The 24,721-nt window shown below is 49.0% G+C and overlaps 1 protein-coding gene across 2 annotated transcripts in view; it reads right to left on the bottom strand.

Moving 5' to 3' along the window:
• Nucleotides 1-24,721, bottom strand: part of LOC140425065 (band 4.1-like protein 4B) — a 574,236-nt gene that overhangs the window by 317,237 nt on the left and 232,278 nt on the right. For both annotated transcript variants that reach the window (XM_072508898.1, XM_072508899.1), the window contains exons 3-4: nucleotides 9,363-9,405; nucleotides 9,088-9,166 (exon numbers count right to left, since the gene is read on the bottom strand). In XM_072508898.1, coding sequence (XP_072364999.1) covers nucleotides 9,088-9,166; nucleotides 9,363-9,405 — 122 coding nt within the window. The remainder of the gene's footprint in view (nucleotides 1-9,087; nucleotides 9,167-9,362; nucleotides 9,406-24,721) is intronic.

Below are 24,721 nucleotides of genomic sequence, written 5' to 3'. Positions count from 1 at the left end.
ATCATTGCACTCATTAGAACAAGAGTGCAGTGAACTGAGGTGAGAGAATATGATGAGTTGTGATGGAAATTGAATTTGCGGACACCAAAAAGCTGTTTCATGCAAGAGGCTTATGGAGAAATGCAATAGATATCATGGTGAGAATTTTTTTTAAATTGCGTTGGGTTGGCAGCAGGCTTTTAAGAATTTTAAATGAGACAGTTTAAATATGGTGAGAGTTGCATTCCAATGAACTAAAATTCTATTAAAGCTATGGAGGGAAATAGGACATGTTTAAAATCTTACACAGTTTTATAAGTTTAGAGGTCAGACTGGGCAAAGTCACCTGGCAAGAACATCAAAGAGAAAATTCTCAGCAGGTCTGGCAGCATCTGTAGGGAGAGAAAAGAGCTAATGTTTTGAGTCCAGATGACCATTTATCAAAAGCAAAGGGCGGGATTCTCCCAACGAGAGTCTAAGTGCCAACGCCAGAGTAATAACCGGAGTGTTTTACTCCGGCGTCGGTTCCCAGACCCCTATTCTCCCCCCTCCGTGGGGCTAGCAGGGGCGTCGTGCGATTTATGGGGGCGGGGCCTCAGCGCGGCGTCAGAGACCCGGCACCGCGTAAAAGACGCGGCGCCTTGGGTCCCGCGCATGCGCAGTTGGGCCTGCACCAAATAGCGCATGCGCGGTGGCTGTTCTCCCCAAGGTCGCCCCGCACAAGCATGGCGGATGGATCCAGGCTCGTCGGCGGAAGAAAGGAGGCCCGCCGACAGAGAGGCCAGCCCGCCGATCGGTTGGTCCTGATCGCGTACCAGGCCACTCCGGAAGCCCCCCCCGGGAACGGGGCCCACTCTTCTCTCCCCACCCCCCCCCCGCCGGAACGGAGCCCCCCTCCTCTCCCCACCCCCCCCCCCCCGGGAACGGAGCCCCCCTCCCCCCCCACAGGCTGCCCCCCAAGCCTTCGCGACGAGTACCTGCCGGTAGCGACCAGGTGTGGATGGCGCCGGAGGGACTAGACCGTTTACGTGCAGCCGCTCAGCCCATCCGGGCCAGAGAATCGCCGCTCGCCGTTTGTGGCGATTCTCCGAGCGTCCCGGCGCGATGCTCGCGGCGCTGGTTTCGGGGGGGTGGGAGAATCGCGCGCGGGGGTCGGGGCGGCATGGCGCAATTCGCGCGGCACCCCGGCGATTCTCCCACCTGGCAGGGGGAGGCGGGAGAATACTGCCCAAAGGGTTTTGACAAAAGGGTCATCTGGACTCGAAACATGAGCTCTTTTTTTCTCCCTTCAGACGCTGCCAAACCTGCTGAGATTTTCCAGCATTTACTCTTTGGTTATAGATTCCAGCATCCGCAGTAATTTGCTTTTATTGCAGGGAGATCAAATCGATTTACCCAAAATTTAGTACTCAATGTGATATCTGGCCCTGACTAACAAATCCCTGAACTGCAAATTATCCTAATAGTGTTTGGAAATGTCTTAATCTAGTGAAAGGCCAATAATAGCAGTTCTCACCCATTGATGGTGTGATTCACAGGTTATAAACACAGATGGTGAAGAAAAAGCTAATAGGCGGTTCTTCTTATCTTGGGTAAATGTATATTGTAGTTACAGAGCAAAGAGAGGTGCATTGTGGCCCGACTCGTATTATAGATGAGCTGAATGTGTCTGGGACTGAGTACCAAACATAGAAAGCACTTTATTTTATGAGATAGCCGTCTATATTCTCGGGCGGGGGGGGGGGGGGGGGGGGGCACCTCACTCTGAAGGCCCCCTCAGAGTCGACGCACCCTTTCCCTGGGACATGACAACCCCCCTCTTCCTCCTCCTCCCCCTCCCACATCTCAGACGTAATTCCAGGCAGAGTGCTGCAATAGGGCTACTACAGAACTGTGTCAGGCACGATTGGACAGCTGTTGGCCAATCTGATAGGCCAACAGATCTTGCACAGGTGGGATCTCCTTCTCAGGGCAGATGGAAGTCCCGTCCACTGCCAATCAACGCTCAGTGATTATTAATTGGCAGTGGGAGTTTGCGAGACGGTGGCTGCACATTAGGCGCTGACTCTTGTGATCTTAGTTTTGCATCCATCACAATAAACATTTTTTAGATCATAGAATTTACAGTGCAGAAGGAGGCCATTCGGCCCATCGAGTCTGCACCGGCTCTTGGAAAGAGCACCTTACCCAAGGTCAACACCTCCACCCTATCCCCATAACCCAGTAACTCCACCTAGCACTAAGGGCAATTTTGGACACTAAGGGCAATTTATCATGGCCAATCCACCTAACCTGCACATCGTTGGACAGTGACCCAAGCCGGAATCAAACCTGGGACCCTGGAGCTGTGAAGCAATTGTGCTATCCACAATGCTACCATACATCATGAATGTGTAATTATGATATTACAGATCTTAAAGGCACATTTTTGCTTCAAACCTTTATATCGAGTTTAAAAGTCTATTTCAAAATGGAAGTATGGACAGACAACCTGACACCTTCCGGTGTCACTCAAAACTTGTCAGACTCACTTCGACAGCTGCCTACAAACAGTTATTAAAACCGCAAAGACCCATCCAGGGCTGTCCACTGAATTCAAAAATGTGAAAAACCCTCTTCCTTTGGAGTAATAGGCAGCAGGAAGGGTTAGACTTCTATGTCTGGTGGAACAATAGCGAAATTAACAGAGCAGTCATTTTGTTTTTGCCTGTGAGAAAGACAGGCTGAAACAGCCCCTTTGGTGTGCAGAACACTGGGAAGAACTCGGAGAAACAACTTCAGAGTAGTTCTCGGCTAAGGGAGGAAAAAAGATATTCAGCTGTCAACTGCTACTCTGCCAAAAAAAGTCCTGCAATCTGTGGTACCATTACCGCAGAACTAGCGAGGAATAGGAAGCCTCTCTCGCTCTCAAAGAAAAACACTGACCTGCTCAATCCATCTGAAATGGCAAACCTCTGTGTTGTCAATTGCAAAAGCAATCTCAGATACGAAACAAAACCTCAAGTTTCAACCCCTTCACTTTGGAAGCAAGTAACTCAAGCAACAGACCCGAAACAAAATCTCAGAGAAATCTCATCTTTTTATCTTCACCTGCTTTCAATCTTAGTATCTAGATTCTAGTTAACAACTTTATCACTTTTACCTAAGAATAACTTTCAACAGTAGTTTCTATGATAAACTAATGTTTAGCTTGTTTCAGATTAAAGCTTGTCCACACACACCCACTCACCATTTTCTAGCTCATAGAAACATCTTTTATGCGATCGGGTTCCTACGGAAGTGTGAATTACCAAATTCCTGCCAATTCACAAATTTCCCTCAATAAAAGCAATTGATATTTTTTCAATTGATCAGAGGATGGACTGGAGGCAATTAGACATGAAATCTTAAGGGAATAATAAATAGTTACACTATAACAAGTGTAATAAATGCATCATTGTTCTTGCTGAAAAGCACAAGGAAATTCTTCTCTTATTGAAACTAACAGGCTTGCTATTTTTTGTGCTCTCTTAATCTCGTAGTGTTTTCCTTGCTTTTTGTTGCATGATTGCTTCCTCCCTTTGGTATGGTTCTTAATCAATTTTAATAGAGGCTTTCATGTCTATTTGTCTTGCTCAGTGCCATTTCCCTCATCTTTAAGTTTTTATTGATGTATTAAATTTAAATCTTTTACTTGGTTAAAGCCCAGTGTGCATAGAAAGAAGGTAACCGACATGAGTATCAGAATGAGTGTCCAGGTTGGAGGCTTGGGGAAGGTAGAGTGGGAGGGGCGAGGAAAGGCAATTATATAAACAGAAAGTTGCTGGAAAAAAGTGCAGGTCAAAAGTGGTAGAAGAAGTGTACAAGGGAAGGAGGATAAAAGTCAAGAAAGCTGCGGATGGCACATATGAGGTAATATATGAGATAACTCTCGAGTCTCATGAGTAATGGAATCTCGGAGACTCTGCATTTGGGGCTTTGCAATTTGGAGCCTGGAAGAAAGTCAAGAAATTACCACATGACTGGACTACCTGTTATGAAGGTAACTAGCTTTTCAGTAGTTAAAGACTTATCAGCAATCAGGGTCAAGGCTGGGAGCACAAAATTAGCAGGGATTAAGTAATAGATGCTTCAGTTGCACAGTGTCTAAGTCATCCCCATCTAGAGTCCAATGTTCAATTTTGGGCACAGCTCCTTGTGTTAGGCTTGAAAGATGTACAGTACAAATTCACCAGAATTAAACCAGGGCTTCAACTGAGCACAGGTGGCTTAAACCTACCATGCATTTACCGGATTGCACTGGCCATAGAGCCATTGGCGATGGCTCTCAGGGGTTCGGCAGAGTGGCAGGGGATAATGAGGGGACAGAGGGAGCATCTGGTGTCGCTCTTTGCCGATGACCTCTTGCTGTATGTTTCGGATCCGTTGGAGAATATGGGAAGGATTATGGGCCTGTTGGAGGGGGTTTGGAGGGTTATTGGGATACAAGCTGAATTAAGGGAAAAGCGAGGTATTCGCGGTGAATGAGCAGGTACAGCGGGCTAATTTAGGGGGGGATGCCATTTACGGTAGCGAGGGATAGGTTTAAGTACTTGGGGATTCAGGTAGCGAGGGAATGGATGGGGCTCCATAAGTGGAACTTAACAAAGCTGGTGGAGCAGGCCAGGGAGGATCTTAAGAGGTGGGTGGGTTACACTGCACTTAACGCTGGCGGGGAGGGTCCAAGTGGTGATATTGAATATTCTGCCGAGGTTCTTGTTTATCTTTCAGGCTCTCCCGATCTTTATACCAAAGGCTTTTTTTCGGAAAGCAGACACAATCATCTCTGGCTTTGTATGGGCAGGGAAGGTGCCGAGGGTGGGGAGTACCCTGCTACAGAGCAGAGGCAGCAGGGGTGGTTGGCATTGCCAAGCCTGTTTCATTATTATTGGGCAGCGAATGTGGACAAGGTGTGGCAGTGGTGGGAAGGAGAAAGGGTGGAGTGAGTTAGGATTGAGGAGGAATCTTGTAAGGGGTCTAGTTTGAGGGCTATGGTGATGGCAGCATTGCCAATGGCTCTGCGTAGGTATTCAGGGAGCCCAGTGGTGCAGTCCATGGTGAAGATATGGAATCAGCTGAGGAGGCATTTTAGGGTGGCTAGGATGTCGGTGCTAACGCCGCTGTGCGAGAATCATGGGTTTGAGCCAGGGAGGGGATGAATGGTGTATACTGGAGGTGGAGGGATGTGGGGCGGTCAAGGTGAGAGATTTGTATTTGGAGGAACGGTTTGCCAGTCTGGAGGAGCGAAGGGAGAGGGTAGAGCTGCCGACGGGTCGTGAGTTCAGCTATCTACAGGTTAGGGACTTTGCACAAAAGGCCTGGAAGGGATTCCTTAGATTGTCGGGATGCACCCTGCTGGAGCGACTGCTGCTTCCGGATGTGGAAGCGGAGGGAAGAATTGGGGATATATATAAGTGGCTGTGGGAGCAGGGAGGCGAGCGAGTGGTGAAGATCAAGGAGAAATGGGAAGCGGAGTTGGGCATGAAGATCAATTGGGGAATATGGAGTGAGGCATTGCGAAGGGTAAACGGGATCTCCTCTTGTGCAAGGATGAGCCTGATATAGTTTAAGGTGGTGCACAGGGTGCATATGACTCAGGCGAGAATGAGTGGGTTCTTTCAGGGGGCAGCAGATGAGTGTGAGAATTGTGGCCGGGGGCCAATGAATGATGCCACATGTTTTGGGGTTGTGAAAAATTGGGAAGATTCTGGGCGGGCATGTTCGCGGTCTTAGCCAGGATAGTGGAGGTGGGAGTGGACCCGGACCCTTTGGTGGCGATATTTGGGATTTCAGAGAAACCGCAGCTCATGGAGAGGAGGAAGGCTGATGTCTTGGCCTTCGCCTCTCTGATTGCACGGTGACGTATTTTGCTGGAGTGGCGGTCGGCATCGCCACCGGGGGTAGCAGCATGGTTGGGTGACCTGTAAGACTTCCTGCGGTTAGAGAAGATGAAGTATGAGTTAAGGGGCTCAGCAGGGGAGTTACAGAAAAGGTGAGGAAAATCTGTACAAACTGTATAGTTGATTGTTGGGAAGAATGTTCCCCGGGGTGTTTATTTGCTGTAACTACTTTGATACAAGTTTGAATAAAATGCATTTATAAAAAATATTTTTTTTTAACCAGAATAAAGGTTAATCTAACTTGAGATCTAAGATTCAATTGGGCAGATGATAAAATTATTTCATTTGGTTCAGAAATCCAGAATAGGGCACATAATATTAAAACAATAGCTAGAATATTTAGCAGTGAAAGCAGGAGCATGAGGGAGGAAGGGGCAAGTGTGAGGGAGGGGATGGGATGAGAGCAATGGGGGGAGGTGGGAAGCGTTGGGGGGAAAGTGTGAAGGGGAAATCATAAAACATGGCGTGGACAGCGCAGGGTGGGGAAGAAGCACGGGGCGGGAGGGATGCGGGAGGTGGGAGAAGCATATGGGGAGAAGCGTTTGGGGGAGAAGCATTGGGGCCAGCAGCGAGGGGTGCCAGCAGCGAGGGGGGCCAGCAGCGAGGGGGGCCAGCAGCGAGGGGGGCCAGCAGCGAGGGGGGCCAGCAGCGAGGGGGGCCAGCAGCGAGAGGGGCCAGCAGCGAGGGGGGCCAGCAGCGAGGGGGGCCAGCAGCGAGGGGGGCCAGCAGCGAGGGGGGCCAGCAGCGAGGGGGGCCAGCAGCGAGGGGGGCCAGCAGCGAGGGGGGCCAGCAGCGAGGGGGGCCAGCAGCGAGGGGGGCCAGCAGCGAGGGGGGCCAGCAGCGAGGGGGGCCAGCAGCGAGGGGGGCCAGCAGCGAGGGGGGCCAGCAGCGAGGGGGGGCCAGCCGTGAGGGGGGGTGAGCCGCGAGGGGGGGGGCGAGCCGCGAGGGAGGGCGAGCCGCGAGGGGGGCGAGCCGCGAGGGGGGCGAGCCGCGAGGGGGGGCGAGCCGCGAGGGGGGGCGAGCCGCGAGGGGGGGGCGAGCCGCGAGGGGGGGCGAGCCGCGAGGGGGGGCGAGCCGCGAGGGGGGGCGGGCCGCGAGGGGGGGGCGAGCCGCGGGGGGGGGGGGGGGGGAGCCGCGAAGGGGGGGGGCGAGCCGTGAGGGGGGGGCGAGCCGTGAGGGGGGGGCGAGCCGTGAGGGGGGGCGAGCCGTGAGGGGGGGGCGAGCCGTGAGGGGGAGGCGAGCCGTGAGGGGGGGGCGAGCCGAGGCACGAGGGGTCGAGGGCGAGACGTGAGGGGGGGGCGAGCCGTGCGAGGGGGACCAGCAGCGAGGGGGGGGCGAGCCGTGCGAGGGGGACCAGCAGCGAGGGGGGGGCGAGCCGCAAGGGGGGGGCCAGCAGCAAGGGGGTCCAGCAGTGAGGGGGCTCAGCAGCGAGGGGGGACCAGCAGCGAGGGGGGCGCACCGCGAGGGGGGGCCAGCAGCGAGGGGGGGCCAGCAGCGAGGGGAGGCCAGCAGCGAGGGGAGGCCAGCAGCGAGGGGGGCCCAGCAGCGAGGGGGGGCCAGCAGCGAGGGGGGGCCAGCAGCGAGGGGGGGCCAGCCGCGAGGGGGGGCCAGCCGCGAGGGGGACGAGCCGCGAGGGGGACGAGCCGCGAGGGGGACGAGCCGCGAGGGGGGCGGGCGGCGAGGGGGGCGAGCCGAGCCACGAGGGGTCGAGGGTGAGCAGCGAGAGGGACGCGGGCGGCGAGGGGGATGCGAGCGGCGAGGGGGACGCGAGCGGCGAGGGGGACGCGAGCGGCGAGGGGGACGCGAGCGGCGAGGCGGGCGGCGGGGGGGCGGGCGGCGAGCGGGCGGCGGGCGGGGCGGGCGGCGAGGGGGGCGGGCGGCGAGGGGGGCGGGCGGCGAGGGGGGCGGGCGGCGGGCGGTGAGGGGGCGGGCGGCGAGGGGGATGAGTGGCGAGGAGGGCGAGCGGCGAGGGGGGCGAGCGGTGCGCGGGGGAAAAGGTGAGAAGCGAGCGGCGTGAGGAGGGGTGAAAGCGAGGACGGGGTGAGAGCGAGGAGGGGTGAGAGCGAGGAGGGGTGAGAGCGAGGAGGGGTGAGAGCGAGGAGGGGTGAGAGCGAGGAGGGGTGAGAGCGAGGAGGGGTGAGAGCGAGGAGGGGTGAGAGCGAGGAGGGGTGAGAGCGAGGAGGGGAAGAGCGAGGGGGGGGAAGAGCGAGGAGGGGGAAGAGCGAGGAGGGGAAAGGTGTTCGAGAGGAAGGTGTTCAAGGGGAGGCATGTTGTGAAAGGGAGGGGTGTGATGAAATGCGTGAGGGGACATGAACCGAGGGGCCAGGAGCATGAGGGGATGTGACCAGGGTGGGGTGTCGCGGGGTGGGTGTTCACAGGCCGGGAGGTCGCAGGACGGAAGAATGCGTGAGAGGGGCCTGTGAAGGGGAGCATGTGAGGGGGAACATGTGAGGGCGGACATGTGAGGGCGGACATGTGAGGAGAGGATGCGTAAGGGAGGGATGCGTGAGGGGAGGATGTGGAAACAGAGAACAAATTAATGCAAAACCTGCCAATTGTCACTGAGAGTATGGGAGAGATTGGAAGGAACTGTTGCCAGGAGCCACGGAGCAAGCCCAAGGGAGACTGGACATAGCATTTGCAACATGGAGCAAGAAAAAGAATGGAGACAGACTGATAATGAGTGAGGGGGAGTTTCATTTTTTTTATGTGTTTCATTTTGGTATTGAAAGTTAACTGATACTGAATGTTGCTTCTGGATCCATTAACAGGCAGAAATTGAAATCTCGGTCTATCTGAATATAAAATGGGTATGGCAGCCTCGTGGTTATGGACCTGAATGAACAATCTAGAGGTGGTCAGGTCAAATTCCACCATGACAAATTGGGTAATTGAATTCATTAAATTTAGTAATTCATGAGCAGGCAGCAGAGAAAGTGAAATTTGTTGGAATGTGGTCAGAACCCTGACAAATTCCCCAATTATGTTCAAGACAAAGTACCTGCCCGTTTGCCTAGCCTGCTGTCCTGTGACTCCAGTCTCACTGCATGGAGTTGACCCTGAATGCCCTCACAGCCACTATGAATGCACATTAAATGCAGCCTTCCCAGCATTGCTCACGCCCCCAGAACCAGCAAATTTTGAAATGGGTCAAATTTGCAGTTAGCATTCCTCCACCATACAGTCCTACCTTGTAAACTCTTCCCGAAGATTGTTTGGTTCCGAGGAATAGAATTTTATTCTGAAGTGGAAACAGTAAGGAGGTCCAACTGAGAAAAATAGATTTATATATTAAATATTTCCATATCAGAAATGATTGTCAAATTTTTCAAATGTGCATCGCAAAACAATTTATCATGTAAAGATAATACAGCATGTTTATATTTTAATAAAACATTGAGATCAATCCCAGTATTAAAAGGTATTCTGAAACGCATTTGTTACAAGTTAATCGTGTGTACTTACTTTTCACTTGTTTCTTGATGGGTTTTGTGGCGTCTAACCAGTGCTGTTTAAATAAAAAGACAAGTTATTATGAATACCATTAACAAGCCAGTATATGCGCAATTCTTTTAAAATACTTGTGATTTCTCCTAAATTAGGATCAGAAACAAAACTTGCTTTGCTAAAATTAGGATAAATAATGAACTCTATCAAAGGTACCTGTATATCTTGATGTACTGACAGATTGAGACTGGAGACTCAGACACACTGATGGGGTTTCAAAACGGGAACTGAGCTATGCAATGAGATCAGGGAGATCAATGGGCAGGTTTTTTTTCTGAAATAAAGCTTCAACCAAGTGTACGAAACAGCAATTTGGAAAACAGGGATTTACTACAAAGAACAAAGAAAATTACAGCACAGGAGCATGCCCTTCGGCCCTCCAAGCCTGCGCCGACCATGCTGCCCGTCTAAACTAAAATCTTCCACATTTCCAGGGTCCATATCCCTCTATTCCCATCCAAGATGCCCCTTAAATGTCATTATCGTTCCTGCTTCCACCACCTTCTCCGGCAGTGAGTTCCAGGTACCCTCTGTGTAAAAACTTGCCTCATACATCTCCTCTAAACCTTGCCCCTCGCACCGTAAACCTATAAATCTAAATTTACTCCTTAAGTAAAGTTATTTAAAATTTCCACGAGGTTATCTTTTGAAAACCACAATCATTGGGACAGCAGGCAATCCCTCCAACTTGATGCTGATTGTGAATGGTCTCTACAACAGCCAGCTCTACCTCTAGTCAACACACTATAGTCAGGAACGTTTCTTACGCAGACTTATTAGCGTCTCCATGTATAAAATACATTTGGGAAATTTTACACCAATTTATTATATACTTGTTCCAATGCTAGATTGGGTGTGAGGGTGGGGTGGAAGAGAGGGTGGTGGTGGAAGAGAGGGTGGTGGTAAGTAGAAGCTCACTGGATGCCCTATGCAATGAATTATATGTTTGGTGTGCATATTAGGTTTTCAATATTGAGTCTCAATATCCCATTGGTTTTCAAACATAACATTGGCTGGGATTGTCCTTCCCGGCGCTGGGTCGGAGAATCCCCGGGGGGAGGTGCTAATCCCACCCCGCCGCCGGCGGCCCTATTCTCCAGCGCGTTTTTGGGGGGCCGGCGGGATTCCCGCCACTCCGGTAGGGGGCCGTTGACAGCGCCCCCCCCCCTCCGGCGATTCTCTGGGCCCCGATGGGCCGAGTGGCCGTCAGTTTTGGCCAGTCCCGCCAGTGTAAATTACTCACATCACGCACGCCGGGACCTGGCAGGTAAGTGCGCAGGGGCGGTCCCCAAGGTGGCACGGCCCACGATCGGAGCCTACCGATCCTGTGGCCGGGCTGTTTCCGTGGGGGCTTTCTTTCCTTCGCGCCGGGCCCCTGTAGGGCTCCACCATATTGCCCAGGGGCCGTGATGGAGAAGAGAACCCCCGCGCATGCACGGAAATACGCTGGCCGTTCCGCGCATGCGCGAACTCGCGCCTGCCCTTCAGCGCTGGCTGGAACAGTGGGACGACTCCAGCGACAACCTAGCCCCCTAGAAAGGTAAGAATTCCTCACCTTGGGGGGCCATTGCTGCCGGAGTCATTGCCGTCGGTTTTCCCGCCGGCTTGGGGACATAGCTCCATTTCAGAGAATCCCGCCCATTGTTTCAGAGATCACTGTGCTAACATCTACATCCCTTCTGCACGTAATCATTCATTCCACGTTCAGTTCCAAATAATTGTCCTGCACCTTAGGTTTGTTAATGGTATTTGTTATAGATAATACATTGTAGAAAGGAAGAATTGTTGAATTGGGTATTTTAACAATAAATAATACAAGCAGTCAGCAAGATATTACACACTGTAAATGGAGTCTAAACTTCTTCGTAGTTAGAGGACTGAGCTGAATATTCAGCAGTCAAATTGAAGTTTGAAATAAGGATAAATAGGTGGAGACAATGAAAGATGGGAATTATGATCGAATTGAAGAAAACAGTAGAGAAAAATGAAGATGCGTTTTTAGTCATCTTTGAAGAACTAAGAATACTACTGTGGTTACCCATAATGCAATTAGAACAAAAAATGCTGGAAATACTCAGCGGTCAGGCAGCTTCTGTGGAAAAGGTTAATGGGTTGGATTAACCAGTCCGGGGTGGGGGGAGGGGCATTATTCGGGGCTAGGTGCACTGTGGGGGGGGGGGGGGGGGGGGGGGGTGGTCCGGGGCGGGCGAGCCATCTGAAGCGGGGGACTATTTTGCGGGCTGGGTCCGCGAGCGTCCCACGCCGGAGTGGAGACAGACCCCAGAATCGGACAATCCAGCCCAACATTTCAGGACGATGACGTTTCATCGGAACCAGTCATCACCCTGAAACGTTAACTCAGTTTCTCTGCCCGCTTGATTGATACCACTTTCACAATCATTCACACCCTCCACCACCACCGACACACTAGGGCAGCAGGGTGTATCATCTACAAGATGCACTGCAGCAACTCACCAAGGCTCATTAAGCAACACCTTCCAAACCAGCAACTGCTACTATCTAGAAGGACAAGGCCAGCCGATACCTGGGAACACAACCAGCTGGAGGTTTCTCTCCAAGCCATTCACATTCCGGACTTGGAAATATATCGCCGTCCCTTCACTGTCGCTGGGTCATAATCCTGGTATTCCCTCCCTAACAGCACTGAGGGTGTACCTACACCTCAGGGGCTGCAGAGCCTCAAGAAGGCAGCTCACCACCACTTTCTCAAGGGCAACTAGGATTGGGCAGTAAATGATGGCATAGCCAGCGACGCCCACATCCCGTAAGTGAATTTTAAAAATGCTGCCTGACCTGCTGAATATTTCCAGAATTTTATTTTTATTTCAGATTGCATCATCTGTGATATTTTGCTTTTGTTCTAATAATACATTAGAAACACCTTCAGCACACCAGACAGATAATTCATTGGATAGGACATTCAGTGCGAATTTCTAAATCCTGCCTGGGTGAAGGTTAGCATAAAAGGCTCTCGAGATAGTATCTTACAAACTGAAGTCACAATCTAGAAGCTAATAATGAAAAGCTCATTTTTAAATGTATACAGTTTAAAGACCCAAGAAAACCACAAAATATCATAGTTAAACAGTGCGGGAAATGTTTCTTGTAGAACTATTAATCATCCTCCCAGACAGCAAACTAGCTGCAGGAATCTATGACTATCCACAGATCACTCAAACCCATCTTTATTTTTCCTTACTCTTTTTCCAATTCGATCACAATTCCCTTCTCTCTTCATCTCCTTATCCTGGTTTCAAACTTTCAATTCGGCTCCTGAATATTTAGCTCAGTTCTCTGTGACCAAGAGGTGCAGATTCAGACTCTGGGTTCACTGCAAGGGTTCCTTTCATGCCCTCTCTGATCTGACCTTTAATGTCGCTATTGCTATTGCTGGAGGCAAAGTTAACTCAATCATTATAGCAAGGCAAATGAGGCCTTACATTCAACTGTGTGGTTTTCAGTGATGTTACACCTCCCAATTCTCAAATGGGGGACTTCCCTGGCTGGGAGGAGCAGCTACAGGTAAGTTACTCAGAAGCCGAAGGAGGGGGGCTGAGAAAGACAGAATAAAACAAAGTTTGAAATAACATTATTTTAGTTCCTGGATTGGGACCCAGTACCATTAATGTGACTCCCTACTGACTCTTGCAGGCTAGCCTAAAGATTGGCATCTCTGCCCTAGAAATATGACCAGATAGGTGTTCTACATTCAAGAGTCTGTAGCTTAAGACCTAGGTAGCACAGTGGTTAGAACTGTTGCTTCACCGTGTCGGGTCCCAGGTTCAATTCCCGGCTTGGGTCACTGCCTGTGTGGAGGCTGCACGTTCGCCCCATGTCTGTGTGCGTTTCCTCCGGGTGCTCCAGTTTCCTCCCACAAGTCCCAAAAGACGTGCTGTTAGGTAATTTGGACATTCTGAATTCTCCCTCGGTGTACCCGAACAGGTGCCGGAATGTGGCGACTAGGGGCTTTTCACCGTAACTTCATGTAATGTAAGCCCACTTGTGACAATAAAGATTATTATCACATATGATTTTGTTTATCTACCAGGATACCTTTCAGCTGCTGTTTACCCCAAGAAAATCAATTGCTGACTGTTGCCAATATTAGCTGAAATCTGTTGTCACTATTACATAAACTACTTCTGAGTATCTTCTTCAGGTCTGCTTGCATTACCATTCAGACAGTGTTTCATATGCCTGCTTGAAGTCCTTTGGGGAGATCCCTTCTTCTGGAGCTGCATCAAAGAAGGTATAGCGGCCACATTGCATTTGTAACATTCTGGGCCAGAGTCTCCGTTTCTAAGTCTAAGTGCTGACATGAATGGAAAATCTGTGGAACTCCACGTCAGAAAAATCGGCGCCACACCTGCACCGATTCAGCTACCGGTGAGGGGCTAGCACCGGCGCCGCGTGGAACACCACCGAAACATACAAAAAAATGGTGCGGGAATGCTGGGTCCGAGATGGACACCCGCAGGGCTGACAACTGCAGCCGCACCTGAACTATACACCCCACACACACACACACACCCTGATCACGTACGAAAAGATGGGACAGGTTGTGCTGGAACACCCATACAGCTGATGGCCAGGGGGTCACCTACATGACCAGGGCACCAGGTTTACAGCGGGCTGTCAGCGGCACGCGCAGCTGCATGGCTGCCTTGCCGGCTGCAGCAATGGTGTTGCGTACCCATCCACCCCGACCCCACAGCCCTCCTCCTGGCCACCCCCCACTACTTAACCAGCGATGGCAGAAGCCCCCGCCAGTGGCACGGCTGTCGGCGAAGTATGGCGGTGCTGGACACTGTCCGTACGCCCTCTCTCTCTCAGCAGCCACCACGTCAGGTTCACGATTTCCGAGAGCACACGTGGACAGCGCCGTTGGGAAGTCGGCCCATCGGGGGCGGAGAATCGTGGGTGGGCCAACTAATGATATGCGAACGGTATTGCAACTACATGCGGCGTGCATCGCATTGACGCGTATTCGAGGAGGCGGAGCTTTGCGATTTGGCGTCAAACTGGCACCTGCCACGATTTCGTCAGCGGCAGCTATTATCCACCCGATCGCACGCCCTGATTTTGTCGTCGGCCAGCGGAGAACCCCATCCTCTGACTTTGGTTTCTCGGGTGTAATTCTCTCAGGACTAGTAACATCAAACATTCCTCCATTATTACTTTGCACAGAGAAGTCCAGTCAATTCCTTCCATGGACATAGCCAAATAACAAAAACAGAAATCACTGGACAATCTCAGCAGCTCTGACAGCATCTGTGAAGAGAAAAGGGAACTAGCGTTTCGAGTCTGGATGATTCTTTGTCAAATCTAGAGAGAACTGGAAATGGGGTCAGATTTATACTGTAATGGGGGGAGGGTGTGTGGAGATTTCAGCATCTGCAGTATTTTGCTTTTAACATAGCCAAATAATCTTCGCTCTCACCACAAACTACCTGCACACCAGCCCACCCCCATTACCCTCACTAAATTGTTCTTGCTTCCTTGCTTTTTAAAAAAATGTATTTTATTTCAAACATATGTAAAAAGAAGTAGCTTCCATCCCGGCCTCTACACTTGTCCCGAGCTAAGCCTCACCTCCAGCCAATGCGGAAATCATGTTATCCGCATACTCCGACCCCCCACACCCTCATTAACACCACTCGACTCACCACACAGAAATCAATTCTCGAATACATCTTATACACGTGTGAGAAGAAGGAGTACTACCCCTCCCAGTTCTTAACCTCCACGGATCAACCTTTCCCATATATTCCATAAACCCTCCCAACTCCTTTGCCATCGAGGATTTTGTTCAACAAATGGCCATACCCCCACCACTTTGAGTCAAACCCCAAGTTAAATACTTGTCCCATCCATCCCTTCCTCAACCGAACCTGATCCTTCACCCAGAGGTGTGTCTCCTGTAAAAAGATCACCTCCGCCTTCAAACTCCTCAGGTGTGTGTCATAATATACACCAGTATATTATGGTGCAGACACACACACACACTGATGGACATGCAGTGGGACCAATCAGCATACACATCACCACAGCCAATCACCAGTGAGAGCACACGCACTCTAAAGACAGGGGACAGGAGAGTTCTCGCCCATTCTAGTAGCAGCCAGCTCGGAGCACAGGGCTCACAGCCTGCAACACAGACATTCACCATGTGCTGAGTGCATCACCTGGTTAGGACTAGGCAAGGGTCGACAGTTAAAGCTGGTACTGCATTTAACCACAGTTCAAGTATGTTAATATAGTTAACCTTATAATAAAATAGAGTTGCACCACTTCCAGTGTTGGTGACCTGTTTGTGATCCAGAACACCCAACACATCAGTGTGCAAAAATCCAAGACTTCTTAGTCGGCCCACGGACGTTCCACGTTGCAATTCTTATCGGACGCTTACCCCTCCACTCTCCTCTACTGTCCACCATCATCCCCCTCCAGCTTTACCTCCACTAATACCACCGTAAACTGGGCCCATCCAAGATGGCCCCCTCTCCACCCATGACCTCTCTCAGTCTCCAATTGTGCCAAGTTCGATACACCCCCTCCCAACCCCTCACTTCTCCCGCTCCACCTCCTCCCCTCTCCGTCTGGTCACCTCTCGCGGCCTGCTCCCTCACCTCCATTCACCAGCATTTGCTGCCAGCATGACAACTCCAATCAAAGACCTCCTTACAAACGCCTCCCCCCACCAGCCCCATTTAGCATGTGCGAATGGCCCCCCCATACCACCTGAATGCCCCTCAGTCGGCAGCCCCACCCAACAGGCCCCACCATGCACACTGCTTTCTCGTAAAGAAAAAACGCCCAAATTCGCAAATCGCCCCTTCCAAAAAGCAAAACATCACAAATAGCAAAGGGGGAGGGGGGGGGGGGGAAGGGGTGGGATTCCCCCCCTTACAAAGTTATAACTCCCCAAAGGAATAAAAACCCACCCTCCGGCGGCATACAATAGCCACAACATCCAACCTTTGCAGATTTAGCTCCTCCATCTCACACCAACTCTCAGTTCTCCCCCAGTTTTCTCAGGTCTCTCCCACAGTGGGCTAAACAGCTGGCTTGTAATGCAGAACAAGGCCAGCAGCACGGGTTCAATTCCCGTACCGGCCTCCTGAACAGGTGCCAGAATGTGGCGACTAGAGGCTTTTCACAGTAACTCTATTGAATCCTACTTGTGACAATAAGCGATTATTATTATAGTTTATGGTCCCTTAGAAATTCATTGGCCTCTTCTGGTGTTTGAAAATAATACTCCCGGCCTTCAAATGTGACCCACAGTTTTGCCACCCCAACACCCCAAACCCAATCTTCCTTCGGTACAACACCACCCTGGCCCTGTTGAATCCAGCAAGCCTCTTTGCCAGCTCCGCACCAATATCCTAATATATTCGGACGTGATGCCCCTCCCATTCACAGTCTTGCTGCTCCCTGCCCTATCGTAGGATCTTCTCCTTTTCCACGAATTTATGCAACCACACAATCACTGCCCATGGCAGCTACTCCACTCTCGGCCTCTGCCTTAAAGACCTGTGGGCCCTGTCCACCTCTGGGGTCTTGCCCAGCACCTTCCCCTCCACCAACCCGGCCAGCATCTCTCACATACTTTGTGGATCTCATTCCTTCCACACCCTCTGGCAGACTCACAATTCGCAGGTTCTGCCGCCTGGACCTGTTCTCCTGCTCCTCCACCTTCACTCTCAGCGACTTGCATAGGTCCCCCAGGACCCCTGCCCCACGGACACGATCCGATCGCTCTGTTCGAGACACCACCTTCTCCACCTCATGTAGTGTTGTCCCTTGTGCCCCAAGGCACTTTTCTACACGGTCCATCGACCCTCACAGAGATACTACTGCTCCCTCAATAGCCTTTGACCTGTCCGCATGCATCTCTTTCTTTTTCTATCGAAATTAGTCTTTGATGAAGGGCATCAACTGCTCCATCTGGGGCTTTCCCACTGGCTCTGACCCTTCCCCCCTCTGCCATTCTCGCAATTGTTGCTGCGCCACTGGTCCTCTCCAATTCCTCAGCCAGGTCTTCGGAACGGTTTTTTGTCAGGTCTGGTAGCCAATAGACAAGCCAATTTTGGGGAGAACCTCTCCCTCTACACCTTCTGCACCACTTTCCTGCTGGAGCTACCCCACCAATGGGTATAAAGTGCCCAAACCAATGCCTTCGAGCAGGAGCTGCCCTGTGTGTGACCACTCACTCCGTGGCCACCACCGGAAGCCCTGTTCTTGCTTCCTTGCTGATATGCAGTGAGCACCGTCACTTAGTTATTTCTATGACAATCTGCAGAGTTTGACATGGGTTCTCAAAAAGCATTCTTTGTGAAGCAGCCCTGCCAGATCCTGGGGCAGCACGGTAGCATAGTGGTAGCACAATTGCTTCACAGCTCCAGCGTCCCAGGTTCGATTCCCGGCTTGGGTCACTGTCTGTGGGGAGTCTGCACATTCTCCCCGTGTGCGCGTGGGTTTCCTCCGGGTGCTCCGGTCTCCTCCCACAGTCCAAAGATGTGCAGGTTCGGTGGATTGGTCTTGATAAATTGCCCTTAGTGTCCAAAATTGCCCTTAGTGATGGGTGGGGTTACTGGGTTATGGGGATAGGGTGGCGGTGTGGGCTTGGGTAGGGTGCTCTTTCAAAGAGCCGGTGCAGACTCGATGGGCCGAATGGCCTCCTTCTGCATTGTAAATTCTATGAAATCCTCACCAGCAGAAAGAATTGATAGTCTGGGTCATGCTACTAATTAAAGGGAGGTGTGAAGGCTGTCCAATGCATCAAAACACGAGTGTTCCAGAATAAATTACTTTAGCTTCAATTGCTGAATCAGAGTGCACTTTTTCTACATATCTTAGATTTGTTCCCTATAATACAACTGTAGGAATATTTACAACTTAATTTAGGCCCAGTTAACATTCCACTACACTTCCATTGTAACTGCTGTTTTTCTTACATCACATGGTTGGACATTGGGTTTCATCTCCCAAAGAAAGTTAAACTGAATTGCAAAATGTGATTTTGAATGCAAATCCTGAAATGCAATGGAAGAAAACTTAATGCATTTTCATTGTATTTATTTCCTTCGGCATACACAATGAGGCTTTGCTGAGAGCCCAGACATCTATTTGAATAACAGAGCACCTGCTCCCCAAAGGAAACATTGCTTGATTGACAGTTCTGGCTCTCTGATCTCTGCAGTCAATTTCACAACCTTTATTGACATAAATAAATGGTTTCAAGTGTATTTGAAATCTCAAATGGCTGAGATGATTGACCCTTTTATTAGCGTGATCAGATTTTTTTCAAGCATAGGGGTAAGTGATCAAAGGATTACATTTTGTCAAAGCTTTCCTTGAAAAAGCATCCCAATTTGCACTGTAGTATTCATTGCTCCTAGAAAGCATACCCTGGGTCAATAGGCATGGAAGTGCCATAGGGGCATGAGGAAGACTAGTTCACGACTCGTCTAATTGGCTGTCAACCCCGCCAAGGGGCCTGGCGATATGAAACTTCTGGAATGATAGAACGTATCTGTCTCGACATTGGAGCTGGCCAGGTCGGGAGTACCAGATGCGGCTTCTGACAGGAAGCAGCCCACACCTTTTAAAAGCACTCCCAAAAATCAAAAATCCCGGGAATGGAGTTGGGAATTGCAGAATCCACCTGCCATCTTTAAAGGGCTCCCATGTCAACCCAAGTCAGTGAAAATCCAGGCCGTTAACTCAGTTTCTTCCTCCACAGATGCTGCCCGACTTGCTGAGCGCTTCAAGTATTTTCTATTTTTACTTCAGATTTCCACAACCGCAGTATTTTGTTTCTTGTAAAAATTGACTTTGTCACTGTTGTTTATTTGCGGCTGTTTTTCAATTGTACAGCATTTGTTTAAGTCATGAGGGTTTTTTTTTTAAGTTGTTCACCAGCATTTGAATTCTGTAAATGGGCCTTTTTTGAGGGTATTATTTCAGAATTCACAAAGGAGCATCAAAATAAACCACAACTTATGATAACGAGGGATATTATAAATCTTGTCAAAAAGAAAAAGGAAGCATTTGTAAGATCTAAAAGGCTTAGGACAGATGAAGCCCTTGGAAGAGTATGAAACAAGTAGGAAGGAACTTAAAGGTAGCAGTTAGGAAGGCTAAAAGGGTCATGAAATGTCATTGCCAAGCAGGATTAAGGAAAATCCTAACACATTTTATACATATGTAAAGAGCAAGAGGGTAGCCAGAGAAAGGGTTGGTCCATTCAAGGATATTGGAGGGAATCTATGAATGGAACCAGAAGAAATGGGAGAGATACTAAATGAATACTTTGTCTCAGTATTCACCAAAGAGAAGGACTTGGTGGATGAGGAGTATAGGGTAGTGTGTGTAGATATTCCGAGTCGTGTTGATATTAATAAAGAGGAAGTGTTGGCATCTGAAAAAGCATTAAAGTAGATACGTCCCCAGGGCCGGATGGGATCTACCCCAGAATACTGCGGGAGGCAAGGGAGGAAATTGCTGGGGCCTTGACAGTAATCTTTGTATCCTCATTGGCTACAGGTGAAGTTTCAGAGGACTGGAGAGTAGCCAATGTTGTTCCATTGTTTAAGAAGGACAGCAGGGATAATCCAGGAAATTATAGGCCAGTGAGCCTTATGTCAGTGGTAGGGGAACTATTGGAAAAGATTCTTAGAGATAGGATTTGGAAATAAATGGACATATTAGTGATGAACAGCATGGTTTCGTGAAGGGGAGGTCGAGCCTCACTAATTTGATTGAGTGTTTCGAGGAAGTGACAAAGATGATAGCTGAGGGAAAGGCAGTGTTGTGTTACCTGCGTGGTCGATAACACGTGTTACTCAATCCTTGATTGATGGTGAGGTCCTCTGAATCTTGTTGAAGACTCAAACTCGTCCAGTAACAACAAAGATTTATTGAGTAACTATAACTATTAATGCATGAGTTCTTTACCTTAACATGGAAACTAGGAATTGGTTAACAAGATTTAACAATAATAACTAAACGTAACTCCACTAACTATCTATGTAATTCTGATGTTACCCTGTTCAAAGTGTACCCACGAGAGAGAGAGCGAGACCCCCCCGTGTGGCTGCTTTTTTATCTCCCTTGTTGGCCCAGCCCTCTAGTGATCATGTGGTGCTGCTATTTACCCTTTAACCCCTTGCGTGCATGCACCTACAGAGATCACTACATCTCCCCCTTTTTAATGTGTTACAGATTTTCTGTATGGTGTAACGACAATTGAACAAGCATAATGAATTAAGTCAACTGGGAAGATATAAAACAAGTAATGCTGTGTACAGAATGTGATGGTAATAATGACTGTACAAAGTCAATCAACATTTAAAAAGTCCAATCCTAATGAAAAACTTTGTGAGTCTAGACTGTATGAGTTTGATCAGGTGGGTTGATCTCGTTGCCTGTTGTTGAGGTGGCAGTTGATGTTGTTATGTCGTCGTGACCACCGTCAGTGTTTATGTGTGTATGTGAGGACATCACGAGACATCGGAATGGTCGAATCACTTTGTTATTTGATTTATACTTTATTTTTTATGCTTGTGGTAGCGATTCTGTGTTGCGTCTTTCTTGAAAGCTGGTTTGCTTGTTTGTTGTGGAGCAAATGCGAATTTGTGAGATTTGTTGCCATGCCATGGCATGTTTGTACTCTTGTTGCGCTCAATGTGTGTTCCGTGTGGATAATTTGAGTAATTGTCACAGTCATTGGTGTCAGTTACATTGAGCGTTTCTTTTTGAGAACTGTGAGAATGATCTGATGTCGTATTGATGTTGGTGATATCAGTCATTTGTGGTGGATTTGATTGCTCTTCTTTGCTGCCTTGGTGCTCCTCTGATGGAGACATTTCCGGTACATTTGAATCATCTGTGATCTCTTTATGCTCCTCTTCAGGAGTTAAAATCTTCAAGATTTCAATTGACGTGGTCTCACTGGATCCAAGAGTAGTCCTTCTCTGTGCTTCTGTACAGACGAGCTGAGATCTGCCAGTCTCGCTGTGATCCTGCACACTCTGTATATCGAGTGTGATCGCTTTGACACTGTTTTCACATACAGTGGGTAGACATTCAGTGTCTTCTTGCCGATTCATGGCTGTCGCTCCAGAATCGTTGTTTGCGGCCATTCAACGAGCCTGTCAACGAGCTCGCTATGGATGCCGGTATCACTCCCTCAGTGGAGTCAATCTGTGCTCTCTGCATGGCGTCGCCTTCGGCTAGGATGTGTGATATGTGGTTGTCATCCATTTTGTCGACGAGCTGCCATGTCGTCATGGTACTGGATTCTCCCACCATGAGACTTGTATGGAACTTGACACCCATGTTGCTGCTGCAATGACCATCAGATCAAGAGAACTGATCCATGGCTGAGTGGCATTCATCAGCGAGCAAATCATCGCTTCTTGTCAAGGATGCGTCATGGTGTTCTATTTGTCCAATGAGGAACTCATCTCCTGAGTAATCATCGTCAATGAATAAATCTTTTGCTATGGATTTGTCATTGTGCTCTTCTCTTTGGGTGTTGTGAAAGTTATTTTCAACTGCTGGTGTAAGTTCGGGCATTGTTCTGTCTTGTGAGGTAAACAAATTGGGTTTTGCAGCTTTAAATTTCTTTTTGTTCATTTTCATGCATTTCCTTTTTAAGTGGGCGTGGTCCTGGTCCTCTGACATCATGATGCTCGTGACGTCATGCGTAGGACTCGATTGCGCATGCGCACTCCGAGTTTCCTGGATTGTGCGCTCTTTTCACAACTGCGCATGCGCAGAACACAGTTTTGCCGGTTTGCGTCTTTTAGGGAAGTGCGCATGTGCGGCTCCTTTCTCAAGATGTCTTCCAATCAAAAAGAGCTGTTGCATCGAGTGAGATCCTGCCTCTGCCTCGTGGTAAGTTTTGGCACCGTTTTTTCTTTGGATAAATTGAAGGTACTGATTTTTTTTCTGTTCATGCACTATGTACTGTTTAATCGCGATTTCTAGAGTTAGATACTGTTGTTGTGAAAGTTTTTTTGTTAAATTTTTATCAGATCGTCCATAAATGAATTGATCTATTATCATAGCATCTGAAATCAGCATAATTACAGCCTTGTGCTAGCACCTGGAGGTCTGCAATGAAATCAGTGTTTGACTCCCCAAATCTCTGGCACCTATTACGAAATTTAAGTCTTTCCAGCGTCTCACCAGACTGATATTTACAGTGTTCTTCAAATTTTGCGATAATTACTTTAAATTTAGTTTTGTCTTCGCCTTCCAAGAAACTGAATGAATTATATATCTCCATGGCCTGTTTCCCCGCCGCCAATAAGAGGTAGGCTATTGTTTTTTAGAGTCTGGCGCAGCGGTTATGTCCTTAATTTCCAGAAATAGATTAAAGTGTTGAAGGAAAATTTTCCAATTATACTGGAGATTACCCGAGGTTCTGAGGGGCTCTGGAGCTGGAAGTGAGTCCACCTTACCGTTTTTTTCTTGCCAGAGAGGTCCGACTGCTGCGATGCCTTCAGTGGTCGAATATCTATCCGAATTTTTTATTTTTCTTGTCTGTCTGTCGAACCTAATCTAGCTAGTTTCTGTTTATGTTGTTAAGGCCAACACTCCTTAGTACCATGTTGTGTTACCTGCGTGGTCGGTCGCTAACACGTGTTACTCAATCCTTGATTGATGGTGAGGTCCTCTGAATCTTGTTGAAGAAGACTCAAACTCATCCAGTAACAACAAAGATTTATTGAGTAACTATAACTATTAATGCATGAGTTCTTTATCTTAACATGGAAACTAGGAATTGGTTAACAAGATTTAACCACAACAACTAAACGTAACTCCACTAACTATCTATGTCATTCTGATGTTACCCTGTTCACAGTGCACCCACGAGAGAGAGAGCAAGAGACCCCGTGTGGCTGCTTTTTTATACCCCTTGTTGGTCCAGCCCTCTAGTGATCATGTGGTGCTGCTATTTACCCATTAACTCTTTGTGTGCACCTACAGAGATCACTACAGGCAGTAGATGTTGTATACATGGACTTCAGTAAAGCCTTTGACAAGGTACCTCATGGTAGACTGGTACAAAATATGAAGTCACATGGGATCAGAGAAGAGCTGGCAAGTTGGATACAGAACTGGCTTGGGCACAGAAGACAGAGGGTATCAGTAGAATTATGCTTTTCTGAATGGAAGGCTGTGACTAGCGGTGTTCCACAGGGATCAGTTCTGGGGCCTTCATTGTTCGTGGTGTATATAAATTGTTTGCAAGAAAGTGTAACTTGTCTGATTAGTAAGTTTGCAGACGACACAATTGGTAGAGCTGTGTATAGTGAAGAGGATTGTCAGAGGATACAGCAGAATATAAACTGGTTGGAGTCTTGGGCGGAGAAATGTCAGATGGAGTTTAATCCAGACAAGTGTGAGGTAATGCACTTTGGAAGGTCCAATGCATGTAAGAATTACACAATAAATGGTAGTACTCTTGTGAGTACTGACAGGCAGAGAGATCTGGGCGTGCATGTCCACTGATCACTAAAAGTGGCAACGCATGTGGATAAGGTGGTCAAGAAGGCATACGGCATGCTGGCCTTCATCGGTCGGGGCGTTGAATATAAAAGTTGGCAAGTCATGTTGCAGCTGTACAGGACCTTAGTTAGGCCTCATTTGGAATATTGTGTACAATTCTGGTCGCAACACTACCAGAAGGATGTGGATGCTTTGGAGAGGGCACAGAAGCGGTTTAGTAGGATTTTGCCTAGTATGGAGGGCATTAGCTATGAGGAGAGGTTAGATAAACTCGGTCTGTTCTCTTTGGAAGGTTGAGAGGCGACCTGATAGAGGTCTACAAGATTATGAGTGGCATGGACAGGGTGGATAATCAGATGCTCTTTTCTATGGTAGGAGAGTCAAGTACTAGGGGACATAGGTTTAAAGTGCTTGGGGAAAAGTTTAGAACAGATGTCCGAGGCAAGTTTTTTTTTACACAGAGGGAGGTAAATATATGGAACGCGCTGCCTGGGGAGGCGGTGGGAGCAGATACGATAGCAGCATTTAAGAGGCATCTAGACAAATATATGAATAGGGTGGGAATGGAAGGATACGGACTCCATAAGTGCAGACAGTTTTAGTTTAGGCAGGTACCATGGTCGGCGCAGACTTGGAGGGCTGAAGGCCTGTTCCTGTGCTGTATTGTTCTTTGTTCTATTTGTTCTTATTTTTCAAAATTAGTAGAATTTAGTTTCCACCAACTGGCCTTACTCTTGTCAATTCACATTCATTCAAAAGAGCATTACAGT

Source organism: Scyliorhinus torazame, chromosome 6 (assembly GCF_047496885.1).
Source record: "Scyliorhinus torazame isolate Kashiwa2021f chromosome 6, sScyTor2.1, whole genome shotgun sequence".
In the NCBI taxonomy this organism is placed as follows: Eukaryota; Metazoa; Chordata; class Chondrichthyes; order Carcharhiniformes; family Scyliorhinidae; genus Scyliorhinus; species Scyliorhinus torazame.
The sequence above is the reverse complement of the archived record's forward strand: the minus strand, read 5'-3'. Positions and strand labels throughout refer to the sequence as shown.